Source organism: Lepidochelys kempii, chromosome 11 (genome assembly GCF_965140265.1).
Source record: "Lepidochelys kempii isolate rLepKem1 chromosome 11, rLepKem1.hap2, whole genome shotgun sequence".
Lineage (NCBI taxonomy): Eukaryota > Metazoa > Chordata > Testudines > Cheloniidae > Lepidochelys > Lepidochelys kempii.
The window spans coordinates 59,928,538-59,943,308 of NC_133266.1; the positions used below are offsets into that span (position 1 = coordinate 59,928,538).

General features: G+C 44.9%; 1 protein-coding gene across 2 annotated transcripts in view; it reads left to right on the plus strand.

The window, feature by feature from the left end:
- Nucleotides 1-8,767: 8,767 nt before the first annotated feature.
- The window catches only part of NOP58 (NOP58 ribonucleoprotein), a 36,212-nt gene continuing 30,208 nt past the window's right edge, over nucleotides 8,768-14,771 (plus strand). For both annotated transcript variants that reach the window (XM_073306444.1, XM_073306443.1), the window contains exon 1: nucleotides 8,768-8,974. In XM_073306444.1, coding sequence (XP_073162545.1) covers nucleotides 8,930-8,974 — 45 coding nt within the window. In that variant the 5' untranslated portion in view covers nucleotides 8,768-8,929. The remainder of the gene's footprint in view (nucleotides 8,975-14,771) is intronic.

The window sequence follows — 14,771 nt, forward strand, 5'->3', positions numbered from 1 at the left end:
CTCCACAAACAAAAATTGAACTATATGGATACTTTAAACTAACCCAGATAACACTAATAGAAAATAGCAGCTAAGAGCTGCTCATGTTCCAAGTTCTATTACAACTGTATTCACAGTGATTCTAAGTAACAGATTATTTTGTGACTATGGGAATAGATTGGGATTTAGATATCTGTTCAATTTTCAGCTCTACCATACACTTCCTGGATGATTTTGAGCAAGTCCCCACACTTAAAATGGCAATAATAATACATCCGTTTGCCCACTGTCTTGTTTACAAAGAAATTCTTTACAGCAGAAACCATTTCTTACTATGTGTTTGTACCGGGTCTAGCACAATGGGATCTTGATATCAGGTGAGCCTCTAAGAACAACAATAATAATACATCAAGCAAATTACACAATGTAGACCTCAGCTAGAACTCAAATACCTTCAACACATACTTCATTTAAAACTAAAATACAACAAAGTACCCTGTATTTTAAGGACCAAATATACATACCAACAGTTTCTCTCAACCATGTCCACAGTAAACCTTGCTGACACAATCACAACCAACCCCTCACCTCTTCTGTAAGCTCACTTTTACCCTCTTTCAGTGCATTCCCTGGTGCTATATATAATCTTTCCTTCTTATTCTTATCCCTCCCCATCTTTTAGGGAAATCAACTGCCTGATGCCAATAAGATTAATCACCATTCATGCAATGAGCAAGTAACCTATCCTTATTTACAGAATTCAGAGGCTGACTGTTTGGGAAAGGCTTTTAACTACTTCCCTGCCTGTCGGCCCCTTTACTCCATCACACAGTTCCTCTCAGCTCTTTAGTATGGGACCCACTAGAAAGCTCACAATACCAACCTGTAAAGCTGGAAGGTGCTCAGATACAAATATAGTGGTGGGTGCCCATACAAAACAAGACATAGAGAGGATAAGTATTATTCAATGCTGAACGGTTATAGTCAAAACCTTTTGAATCAGAAAGCCTAGAAACTGCGTTTTTATACCAGTGGAATGCTCTTTTCAGTGGAATGAAGCATCTTTTTCCAGACCTAGATGACCGTCAGATACTGGATTTTAAAATCATGGCATTAACTATTTTTTAGACGCCATTGTAGATAATTTTAGAGGTTTATTTTACATATACTAGTTAATTAGTTATTTTTGCTCTCACTCATAAATCTATATTGCTGGATTCACAGTCTAATTAAACCTAACTAGAGTGATTAAAAGATCCTGATCAAGAGACAAATCATGATCACTTTAATAATTAGAGAACTTGCATTACCTTGAGTAGCATTACCAGTCTGAATAAAGTGAAGAGATGTGGGTCAACTCTCTCAAATACTATCTTTTTTTTTTGCTGAAAAATATAAATTAACATAATATTTTCCTCTTCTGTAGCGGCTTCCATCTTTGAATCTCAAAGTGCCTTTCAAACATCAATTATCTTAGCTTCACAAACGCACTTGTCTATGGACCCTGATCTTTGTAAAGGCTGAGCACCTGCCTCTCTTATTTAAATTGTCACCGTTTCATTCAGGTAATTTTTTTTTAAAAAAGGTACTAAAATATAAAGGAAAACTGTTAATCTTGAGGAGCCAATGCCAAAGTCTTTTCACATGCAAAATTTCTATTGAAATCAATGGGAGTTCTGTGCATGCAATGACTGCAGAAGCAGACCTTATTTATACAGAATTTGACCAGATTTCTGGTTATTGGCCCCACCATGTATTCCTTACTCAAGAAACAGGAAATAAGAATTCAAACGGTGGCTGACTCAGATCACGTTCTGGATTACACAAACCCCCTCAAATGGAGTGGGGAGTGTCTGACATTAATTTATCAGGCATAGGCATCACTTGGAACCTCTCTTTCCCCTTCTTTTTTAATTCCTACATGTTCCCATGTATCTTGAACCCAGTCCTGCATTCCTTACTCAGGTAATACTCTGTCTGAAGTCAATGGGAGTTTTGTCTGAGAAAAGACTGTAGGCTTGGGACCCTTATCCCTTATTTAATTCTCAGCCTTTCAGTTATTCAAAATATACATAAAAGTAGGTCAAATGCAATCATGCAGAGTGAGGGTGCACTTTCTCAAGAAACCAGTAGGTGACACACATGAATGTTTTAAACCAGTCACGTCTGGCAAACTTCCTTATTTTGAAACAGCATTATGATTAGGGTCCTACCAAATTCACGGCCATGAAAAATGCGCCTCAGACACTGAAATCTGGTCTCCTCCCAGATTTCATAGGGTATACCGGCGTATCTCAAATTGGGGGTCCTGACCAAAAAGGGAGCTGCAGGGGGTCACGGTATTGCCATCCTTTCTTCTGCACTGCCTTCAGAGCTAGGTGGCTAGAGAGAGGCAGATGTTGGCCGGGCACGCAGCTCTGAACCAGCTTCCCCGTCAGCAGCAGCGCAGAAGTAAGGATGATTAATACCATACCATACCATGCCACCATTACTTCTGCGCTGCTACCTTCAAAGCTGGGTGGCCAGAGAGCAGCAGCTGTTGGCCGAGCACCCAGCTCTGCAGGCAGCAGCGCAGAAGTAAGGGTGACAATATCATACCATGCCATCCTTACTTCTGCACTGCTGCTGCTGGTAGTGGCCCTGCCTTCACAGCTGGACTCCTGGCCAGCAGTCGCCACTCTCCAGCTGCCCAGCTCTGAAGGTAGCACCGCTGCCAGCAGCAGTGCAGAAGTAAGGGTAGCAGTACTGCAACCTCCCCTACAATAATCTTGTGACACCCACCCCCTACCCCAACTCCTTTTTGGGTCAGGACCCCTACAATTACAACACCATGAAATTTCAGATTTAAAGAGCTGAAATCATGAAATTTGTGATTTTTAAAATCCCATGACCATGAAATTGACCAAAATGGACCATGAATTTGGTAGGGCCCTAATTCTGATTTTATAAATAATTAATAAACAATATTAATTCACACATAAATTTAACATATTTAATAAAGAATTAATGAAAAAGCTTTTCTAGTACACATGCAATTAAGTAAATGATCTAAGAACTTAGCACTTCCTCAAACTAATTTAAATTATAGATTAATTCAGGGGGGCTGATTCTCCTTTAGTCCTTGTCTAAACATACAAAAATTATGACACTAACTATGCTAGCATCATTACTATACCCCCTTGGTATGGATGTAGTTATATCAGTTTAAAGGTATAACTATTCTCATAGGGAAGACCAACAAGCTATACTAATATAAGGCACCTTTATACCAGCATATAATTGTGTCCACACATATTGGTAGAAAAATCATGCCCTTAATCAAAATATTATAACAGTACAAAATCTGTGTGTAGACAAGACTGTGTAAATCAGGAATAATTCTGCAGAAGTCTGTGGAATTACACTAGTGCAAGCAAGAGTAGACACTGTCCTGATCTTGCGCAGTTTGAATCTGGACTCAGATCCAAATCGCATGAAAATTTGATGATATTTGAATTCAGTGTTCTAATTAACTCATTGTAGTGATACATTCAACTCATAGACCAGGGTCAGAATTCAAACTTCCTGAGTTCCAGGAACAGGGGCAAGATGCATTTTTAAATTAATTAACACATTATATTTCTATTTTAATTTTGTTTCTTGGGAAAAAGAACAAATGTGGTATTTGATCTGTGACAACTGTCAGAAAACGCATTTCCCAAAACCCAAAAGAAAAGAAAAAGCCTTCTTGAAACTTCAAGATAAAACAACAGAGCACACAGGCTGTATACATAATCTCTCCAAAGCAAAGCAGTTTCTTGTCCAGCTTGAAATGCAGTTGAGATACCGCATGAGTGCACAACAGCAGAGTAAATTAACTTTAATTTTCTTCCTTTAGTGAGAGGAAAGCGAATCTGTGTTCAGTAACCTACTAAGTCATGAAAAATAAACAAAGAGTTAAACTCAGGAGGACATAGAAATCTGTTATCAAATAAAACCTAACAAGACTAGTGCAGTAAAAACACATAAAGACAGCATACTGTTACTACAAATGATATATTAATAAACCATAACATTCTGGATAGTGATTTGAATATTTACAAGTATCATGTTTAGTAAGAAGTTACTCAAACATTTATAACTACTGCATTATAGGAGCACTTGGTAGAAGATTTAAGAAGTACTTTGCACAGTTCAAAACAAAACAACACTGAAACTGTAACATACCTTCTGATGACAAAAGTTATCTCAGAATATTATTTCTGTGGCTATGGGCTACAGCCATGATGATGAGCATTTTAGAAAAGCCCTGCCAACAGATATTATGTGAGTAGACCCATTGTCTTTAATGAGAAATGTATGTGGAGGCCCTTAATTAGACAGCAAGACCCAAAGGGATAGATATCACCAAGTCTCCTAGCTATCCAGAGAAAATAAATGAAGAGCATCTGATATAAATAAATTACTGTCCACTGGCTTTGTTCTGTACTTTTTCACTGAACAGGACACTGTTCAGTTTTTGGACTTTATGTCCTGGTCACCTGTAACAGAAAAACACAAGTATTTTTCAGGGTAATATATAAAGTTCCTCAAGTTAGAGCCATCTACAGCAGTGATTTTCAAAGTATGGGTCGCAACCCAGTACTGGGGTCACGGAATGGAAGGCACTGGGTCATGGTGGCTCTCGTCAGCACTGCAGACCACACCGTTTAAAGTCCTGTCAGTGGTTCTGCCCAGATAAGGCAGGGTAGTTCCTACCTGTTTTGACACCATGCTGTGCCCCGGAAGCAGCCAGCAGCAGGTCTAGCTCCTAGGGGGCAGGGGTCACAGGGCTCCGCGCACTGCCCCCACCTCCAGCATTGGCTTTGCACTCCCATTGGCCGGGAACCAGCCAATGGGAGCTGGGGTGGGTTGGTGCCTGCAGGTGAGAGTCGCACGGAGCTGCTTGCGCACCTCCACCTAGGAGCCGGATCTGCTGCTGGCCACTTCCGGGGCGCAGCGTGGTCCGCGGTGCCAGGACGAGCAGCAAGCCTGCCTTAGCACCCCTGCTGTGCCACTGACCAGGATCCACCCGAGGTAAGCTCGTGCCCCAATCCCCTGGCCCAGTCCTGAGCCCCCTCAAACCCAGAGCCCACTCCTGCACCCCAAACCCCTTATCCTCAGCCCCACCCCAGAGCTTGCACGCCCAGCCCAGCACCCTGACCTGCACCACTGATCTATGGCATTCAAGATATGCACACAATTCCCATTGATATTAACTGCAGTTTCAGTTTCATCTCCTTCCAAGACTTCTTAAACCAGAGGTGGGCAAACTACGGCCCATATCTGGCCCGCAGGACCGTCCTGCACGGCCCTTGAGCTCCTGACCGGGACGGCTAGCCCATGGCCCCTCCCCTGCTGTTCTCCCTCCCCCGCAGTCACACTGCCATGCAGGCAGCACAGCTTGCACCTGCCCACCTCTCAGGCTTTCCCATAAGCCAGTCCTACCACTCTGAGCGGCATGGTAAGGGGGCGGGGAGGTTTGGGTAAGGGGCAGGAGGTCCTGGGGGGGCAGTCAGGGAACAGAGAGCGGTTGGATAGGGTGGAGGTTCTTTGGGGGGCAGTCAGGGGATGGGGAGCAGGGGCCAGTTTGATAGGCATGGGAGTCCTGGGGGGCCTGTCAGGGGGCAGGGGTGTGGATAGAGGTGGGGGCAGTCCAGGGAAAGGGGGAGTTGGATAGGGGGTGGGGTCCTGGGGGGGGCAGTTAGGGGTGGGGGTCCTTGGAGGGGGCAATCAGGGGACAAGGAGCAGGGGGAGTTGGATGGGTCGGGGGTTCTGACGGGGACAGTCGGGGGGTGGGAAGGGGGAGGGGGTGGGAGCCAGGCTGTTTGGGGAGGCACAGCCTTCCCTACCTAGCCCTCCATATAGTTTTGCAACCCCGATGTGACCCTCAGGCCAAAAAGTTTGCCCACCCCTGTCTTAAACTGTTATGTAATGTTGCTGTGCAACGTTAAACAGTTGCTCCACTTCAGTGCTGTGTGAAAAAAATCCTGCATATAGTTTGTAAATCTATTAGTAATATTTATATAGCACTGTGGGATCCTTCTGCTAAAAGTGCTTTATAATGTCATTATATGGCTGTTGGAATCATTGTTATAGGTATTAGTAATATAGGATACCACCAGACATGAATGTAACCATCAATTCCTTTATTAAATCCAAAGGCCCAATGGTATTTATACACTTGCTCTGAACATGTCTAAAAGCCTAAATAATAAGCAGTTACTATACCCAAACAGTAACAAACATTCATAAGCATTTGATCAAAATACTCACAAAAGGATGAGCCCCAGAGATAACCCTCTTATGCTGGAGCAAGCCAGGGTATCAGAAAGAATCTGATAAATACTCCTAGCAAGCCTGGTTCTTTTATACAATACAACAAACAAGCGATGTCGTACTGACCTTTATAAAAAACAGGTTTTGGCCAGTTTGTGGTTGACCTCTTTCTTGGCCTTGGCTGAAACAAGATATGACTGTGAGGCCTCTCTTTCACATTATCTTAAATTTATGGATCTTAAAGCTTGGTTCACCTCCTTACACAAGCCCATATTTTAAGATAACGCTAGTATGTTGGAGGTTACTATAAGTTTATCACATCACAAGACAACTTCTCTTTGTCTGTTAGAACGAGTTTGTAATAAATTCTTATTGTTGAGAGGCCCCTTTTCCAGAAACTTCCATTTTATCTTATTAGCCATATTCCAAGCTCAGCATCCTCTCCAGATCTTGTCTTGCTAGACGCCACTTTCTAACTTTTTAACATGTTATTCTCAAGGCCTTGTTACATTTGCTTAACCACCTACAGTCTACGCAAGCTACAAAGAACATATGTGTAACTAACCCATTTATCTTAAAATCGTCTTACAATGGCCTTAAGTGAAGAGCTCAGCTTGAGCCAGAATAGCCAGTATACCCTACCAGCACTGGCTGTAGGTGCTAATGGCCTTTCTATCCTCCCTAAGGAGTTATTTTGATTTCAGAATGGATTCCAGCCAGTACATGAATGGACAGAAAGGCCCTACAACTGAAAACTCACCCCAGGTGTGGGGATGGAGGAGGCCAATGTCAAACCAATTCAGATCCAACACTTGAGACACCAGAGAGCTGAAGGCCAGTTGAGCCTGCTTAAATTCTTGTGCTGGAGAGCCATTTTCCAATAGGGCAGAAGACACTGAGGCCAGACTTGCTGGATGAAGATCCTGGAGCCCACCAGGATAGAGGTAGATGGGAAGAAGCCAACAGTCATACTCCAGAGCACAAACAGCTGCAGAGGAGATTGGTTTGGGCTAAAGAGGTGAGAGAAGGAGACAGGGAAGACTAGAAAGGGGAAAGCAGATGGAAGTGCAGAAACATTCGTTGACTTTGTTTTGGGGTAGAGAGAACTATATCAGCTTTATATATATATATATATATATATATATATATATATATACATACACATACTTCCTTTTCCATTAGACACTGTCTAAGCATCTGATACAAGTGGTCAGAATAGGGGGACTACTTAGAACAGATCCATTCCTCCATCTTAATAAAAAATGAAGGCATCAGACTACATTTTCTGTGAACCTCACAAGCCTAGAGCCCAAGACAGGTCTACGGGCAAGAGTGAAAACGTAAAGTTGGATTGTCTTACCAATTGGAAATCCAAACAATTCAGCAACTCTGAGCTAGAGCCAGCTTCTACACTGATGTGAGTTGTAGGTATATCCTGCAGCTTATTAACCGCCAGGACACTCGGGGTGGGGGGGGCAGGAAGGGGCAGGGGTTCAAACAACCCTGATAAAATACAATGTAGTCACCTGCAGAAATGATCACAGTGGTACCAGCTACATGAGCCTCCCAACAGCTTGGGGGCTCCGGAGGAATGTAACTCCAGAGGAATGCACAAGACAGCCCCACAGACTTATACAATTACAGAACGATAGAACTGGCAGGGACTTTGAGAGGTCATCTAGTCCAGTCTCCTGCACTCAAACCAGGACTAAATAATAACTAGTGCGTTCCTGACAGGTGTTTGTCTAACCTGTTCTTAAAAACTTCCAGTGATGGAGATTCCACAATCTTCTGAGGCAATTTTTTGTGCTTAACCACCCTGACAGGAACTTTTTCCTAATGTCCAACCTAAACCTCCCTTGCTGCAAGTTAAGCCCATTGCTTCTTGCCCTATCTTCAGACGTTAACGTGAACAATTTTTCACCTGCCTCCTTGTAACAACCTTTTATGTAGCTGAAAATGGTTATCACGTCCCTTCTGCCCCAGACTAAACAAACCCTGTCTTTTGAATCTTTCCTCACAGCTCATGTTTTCTAGCCCTTTAATCATTTTTGTTGTTCTTCTCTGGACTTTCTCTAATTTGTCCACATCCTTCCTGAAATGTGAGGCCCAGAACCAGCCACACAAGGCTCCAGCTGAGGCCTAATCAATATAATTACTTCTTGCTTACAAGGCGCCTGCTGCTAAGGCTTCCCCCTTCATCCCAGGGCCATCGCCACCCCTGGGCTGCCAGGAGCCCTGGGATCAACAGCCGGGATTGAGCAGAGCTCTTACCCCCTCTGAGCCCGCCCACAGCCTCCTCCTGCCACCCAGCCGGCCCGGGCCCGAGCCCTCTCCTCACAGCCCAGTCACGTCACCCGCTCAGCCCCGCCCCCGCCCCCGCGCCCTCTCTCACAGCCCCGCCCCGTCATCCACTGGGGCCACGCCCAGCGCTCTTCCCTCTCTCTCCAGCTCCGTCATCCGCTGAGTCCCGCCCCCTGCTTCCGGCGGGGCCGGGCAGCTTCCGGTCTCCTCACTTCCGGTTCGCCGTGTGCGCTGCGTCTTGCCGCTGGGAGCTGCGGCCCTTTCGCCGCACGTGGCCGAGTCCTGCCGCGCTTCCCCCGGCGGCGCCTGACTCTCGCTGGCCCGGCCCGGCCCCGCACCTCTGCCCGCCATGCTGGTGCTCTTCGAGACCGCGGCCGGCTACGCCGTCTTCAAGGTGAGGCGGGGGGCCGGGGCCGGCCGCGTGCCGCCGCCGCCGCCTCCTCTCGCCGTTCCCCGGGCGCGCCGGGCTCGCGCACGGGGGATGGGGCGACCCGTAGCTCCCGAGGCCCCTTCTGCGGCAGGAGCGCGGGGGAGGGGGTGCGCGCGCGCGCGCCGTGCCCGGGGTCTGGGTCCCACCCACGTGGCTGCGGTGAGCGGCCAGTCTCCGTCAGCCGCTGGTCGCCCGGGCCGGGCCCTCACGCCTGGCGCCCCGAGCCTAGCTGGGGAGCGAGGTCGGGGGAGGAGTTGTCCTGGCTCTGGTGCGGAGTCCCGTCTCCCTGGCGTGCCCCAGGTGTGCAGGCGGCGGGAGCAGGCTCGCACGGGACCGGGAGGATTTACTCCCGCTCCCTGCCCTACGAAATCGTTGTCTGCCTCGCCTGGCTGCTTGGAGGGTAGGTGTGACCCCTGCCTGGGGCCGTGGCAATTCGTGGATGCGTCTGGCGGGGTAAAAGGGACATAACCCATCATGCAGTGTAGTGCAGGTTTAAATGCCTTTGCTAACCCTGCAGAGGTCAGCTTCTATCCTGATGTATGAGGTTTGGTTTGCAGTATTCTGTTTGACTAAGTGTAATTGTAAATGTCAGGTTTCAGCGTGGTAGTCGTGTTAGTCTGTATCAGCAAAAACATTTATTCTTTTGCGTGGAGACTGCACATGGCAGAGGGGCATTGCTGGGACATGATGGCCTAGACCACATTGGAGGATGTGCAGGTGATTGAATTGGCCTCGTTAGCACTATAAAAAGTAACTTTCCCTCTGTTGATATTCACCCCTTCTTGTCAAGTGTTGAGAATAGGCCACTTCCACCTTTGTTGAATTGGCCTCCTTAGCACTGACTCCCCACTTAGTAAGGCAACTCCCCTCTTTTCGTGTACTGTGTGTATATACTTGCTACTGTATTTTCCACTCCATGCATCTGATGAAGTGGGTTTTAGCCCACGAAAGCTTATGCCCAAATAAATTTGTTAGTCTCTAAGGTGCCACAAGGACGCTTCCTTGTTTTTGTAAATGTCAGTGGCCAGAGGTCTACAGCTACAACATTTCATTGTGATCTCTTGTGCTATCAAAGACTGACTTCCTGTTCACATCCAAGAACAACAAGCTGGTAATGCAGTTTTTAATTTTAACCAGCAGTTTTGGAACAAAACAAAAGCTTTCAGAATTCTATCAACTCTTAGCAGAAATTGTGGTGTTTGCCCCTGACTAGTCCTCAGTTATTTCCCTTTAAATATGCTCACATTGCATCAATTTCTGGGACTTTTTAGCATTTGTTGTAATTGATATCATGCCTGTAGTTCCTAAGTGAAAGGACTGAGGCAAACGTAATAGCAATGATACTAATATATTTTAAATACTGTATTTACAAGGTGTGTTGAATTTAAGTTCATCTGTTGTTTTTTATGTAAAATGCTTGGCTTGACTGGTGTACACGTGCATTTGCATTCTGGCTGAAATTGGGAGAATTCATCCACTATACCTGAAAAGCAAAGATTCAGTTTCTATCTTTACATAAGCAGAGATAGGCTGATGCGCCATGCTGCTGAACTGGTGTAATCTGTAACCCGTCTGCCAGGTGGAATCAGCAGCAACCAGGGCCTGGCTTAATATCTAGGGGTTCCTTTTGAACAATAGAGCACAAAACCAGTAACATGGGGAAATTACACACCATCCCCTGAATGCTTCTAAGAGGCAATACTTCCCCTCTTGCAAGCACAGAGTCTGAGTGTAGAAAAGAAATTTATAATGAAAGGAGGGGAGTCACCCGGCATTAATTTTAGAAAATGCCACCAGCAGGATTCAGCCAAAAATACCTATCTTAGAGTATGTTAAATTATTTTATGATATTTGTATTGTGATAGTGTGCAACAGCCCAGATTGGAATTGGGACATGGCCGTGCTAGTCTGAAGTGGAACTTCTTAGCTGATGTTACCTTTTGCTCTACTTAGCTGTAGCTTCCTTCTCTAGATCATAGATCATAGAATTATCAGGGTTGGAAGGGACCTCAGGAGATCATCTAGTCCAACCCCCTGCTCAAAGCAGGACCAATCCCCAATTTTTGCCCCAGATCCCTAAAGGGCCACCTCAAGGATTGAACTCACAACCCTGGGTTTAGCAGGCCAATGCTCAAACCACTGACCTATCCCTCCCCCCAGATGTTTCTGACTGTGCTATTGCTACTAGAGCCACATTGTCTGCCTGTAAAATGATATAGAAATCCAAAACTCAACAGAGCCAGGGCTTCATTAAAATCAGTGGTTTTCAACCTCTGGTCCATGGAGCCCTGGGGGTCTGCAGACTTGTGTAAGGCATCAACAATAGGTGACTATGAAAAATGAAGTTTCGTAAGAACAGCCATACTGGGTCAGACCAAAGGTCCATCTAGCCCAGTGTCCTGTCTTCTGACAGTGGCTAATGCCAGGTGCCGCAAAGGGAATAAATAGAACAGGTAATCATTAAGTGATCCATCCCATCACCCATTACCAGCTTCTGGCGTACAGAGGTTAGGGACACCATCCCTGTCCATCCTGGCTAATAGCCATTGATGGACCTATCCTCCATGAACTTATCTAGTTCTTTTTTGAACCCTGTTATAGTCTTGGCCTTCACAACATCCTCTGGCAAGGAGTTTCACAGATTAACTGTGCATTGTATGAAAAAAATACTTCCTTTTGTTTGTTTTAAACCTGCTACCTATTCATTTCATTTGGTGACCCCATGTCCTTGTGTTATAAGGAGGAGTAAATAACACTTCCTTGTTTACTTTCTCCATACCAGTCATGATTTTATAGATCTCTATCATATCCCCCCACCCCTTAGTTGTCTCTTTTCAACGTTGAACAGTCAGTCTTATTAATCTCTCCTTATACGGCAGCCATTCCATACCCCTAATAATTTTTGTTGCCTTTTTTTGAACCTTTTTCAATTCCAGTATATCTTTCTTGAGATGGGTCAACCACATCTGCACAAAGTATTCAAGATGTGGGCATACCATGAATTTATGTAGAGACAATATGATATTTTCTGTCTTCTTATGTATCCCTTTCTTAATGATTCCCAGCATTCAGTTTGTTTTTTTGACTGCCGCTGCACATTGAGTGGATGTTTTCAGAGAACTATCCATAATGACTCCAAGATCTCTTTCTTGAGTGGTAACAGCCAATTTAGACCCCATCATTTTATATTTATAGTTGGGATTATGCTTTCCAATGTGCATTACTTTGCATTTATCAACATTGAATTTCATCTGTCATTTTGTTGCCCAGTCACCTGGTTTTGAGAGATCCTTTTGTAGGTCTTGAGTCTGCCTGGGACTTAACTATCTTGAGCAATTTTGTATCATCTGCAAATTTTGCCACCTCACTGTTTATCCCTTTTTCTAGATCATTTTATGAATATATTGTACAGGACTGGTCCCAGAACAAACCCCTGGGGGATGCCACTATTTACCTCTCTCCATTCTGAAAACTGACCATTTATTCCTATCCTTTGTTTCTTATCTTTTAACCAGTTACCAATCCATGAGAGGACCTTTCCTCTTATCCCAGGATAGCTTACTTTGCTGAAGAGCCTTTGATGAGGGACCTCGTCAAAGGCTTTCTGAAAAATCTGAGTACACTATAGCCACTGGCTCTCCTTTGTCCACATGCTTGTTGACCCCCTTGAAGAATTCTAGTAGATTGGTGAGGCATGATTTTCGCTTTACAAAAAACATGTTGACTCTTCCTCAACAAATTAGGTTCAACTATGTGTCTGACAATTCTGTTCTTTACTATTTTTTCAACCACTTTGCCCGGTACTGAAGTCAGGTTTACTGGCTTGTAATTGCTGGGATCACCTCTGGAGCCCTTTTTAAAAATTGGTGTCACATTAGCTATCCTGCTGTCATTTGGTACAGAAGCTGATTTAAATTATAGGTTACAGACTACAGTTAGTAGTTCTGCAATTTCACATTTGAGTTCCTTCAGAACTCTTGGGTGAATATCATCTGGTCTTGGTGACTTATTACTGTCTAGTTTCAGTTTGTTCCAAAACCTCCTCTGACACCTCAATCTGTGAAAGTTCCTCAGAGTTGACATCTAAAAAGAATGGTTCAGGTTTGGGAATCTCCCTCACATCCTCAGCCGTGAGTACCGATGCAAAGAATTCATTTAGTTTCTCCTCAATGGACTTATCACCCTTGAGTGCTCCTTTAGCATCTCGATCATCCAGTGGCCACACTAGCTGTTTAGCGGGCTTCCTGCTTCTGATGTACTTAATTTTTTTTTTTTTTTTTTTTTTTGCTATTTCTTTTTGAGTTTTTGGCTAGTTGTACTTCAAATTCTTTTTTTGGCCTTCCTAATTATATTTTTACATTTCATTTGCCAGAGTTTATTCCTTCTTCTGTTTTCCTCATTAGGATTTAACTTCCACTTTTTAAAGGATGCCTTTTTGCCTCTCTCTGCTTCTTTTCCTTCATTGTTAAGCCATGGTGGCACTTTTTCAGATTACAGATCCCAGAAAAGGCATTCTGGTTCTCTCATCAGTCAAATGTATGTGAATACCCCAGAAGTGCTGTTACCACCATAGAAGCGCACAGTTTAGCGCCTTTCTCACGCTGTGTCAAATGCCTTGCCGAGAACTTACAACATTTATAGTTGAATTCTGGTTAGTCAGTTTTCAGCCTAAGACTTCTATGACAGTGGTCCATGGACCACAGGTTGAATTTACAAAGGGGTCTGCACCTCCATTTGACATTGTTTAGGAATCCGCAAATGAAAAAAGGTTGAAAACCACTGGTTTAAAAGTTAATTTCTGAATAAGAAGGAGGAATTGGAATTGGGGGACTCAGTAGAGGACTTCAGTCTGTTGGGCATGTCTAAGAGGGCGCAGAGTATGTTGCGAGGGTGTTGTAGTTGGGGCCCCCACGGAGAATGGGGATGGAGGGACTGCCACCCAACTCCGCTCCTGGTCCCGGCTGCCAGCCCCACGCTCAGGGATCCGCTCCCAGCTGTCTGCCCGGGGTCTTGGCTGCATGCCCCATGCCTGGGGATCCTCTGCTGGATCTGTGTCTGGCTGCAGGCCTTAACCCCTGGCAGAGGGTCCAGCTGTGGCCCCAGCCTCCTCCCCCTTATCTCTGTCTGCATCCTCCACTCCCAACTCCGTGGGCCAGTGGAGCGCAGATGGGTAAGGGAGAGTGCGAGGTAAAAAAGTTTGGGGACCACTGCAATAGGTAAGGGAAGATATTAGCTGGCCCAGAGACTTTTTTTGCTTTATAGCTCTGTGGGAAATGTGTTACTGTGTTTACTTGTTTAGCTAATAGTTAAGTTAAAGAAAAAATACAGTTCAAAAGAACCATCTTGGTCTGGATTTGGAAATCTGGGAGGAAGCGAAGTGGCTCGCTCATTTGCATGGTACCCAGAATGATTTCAGCATTCCTTCTGTGTTAAATTGTAGTTGTGCTGTATTTGATTTGTGAGGACAAATCACAGTGGTTTTTGAACATGGTACAAAGAACCACATTTATATCTTTGAAAAAGATTAGTTCAGTGCTCCTTTGCGTTTTACTAAGAATTCTCAGGCCCTGTCTACGCTACAAAATTGTTGACCTAAATTATGTCGACATACAGCCACCACATCAGTTGCTGCAGTTTTTCATATCCACACTACCCTCCTGTCAGTGGTGCATGTCCTTACCCGGAGTGCTTGCCCCCATTTAAGGGGACAGTGTGGCGGGGCTGACAGCCTGAGCTATCAGGCCTGCATGGGGCTCACCAC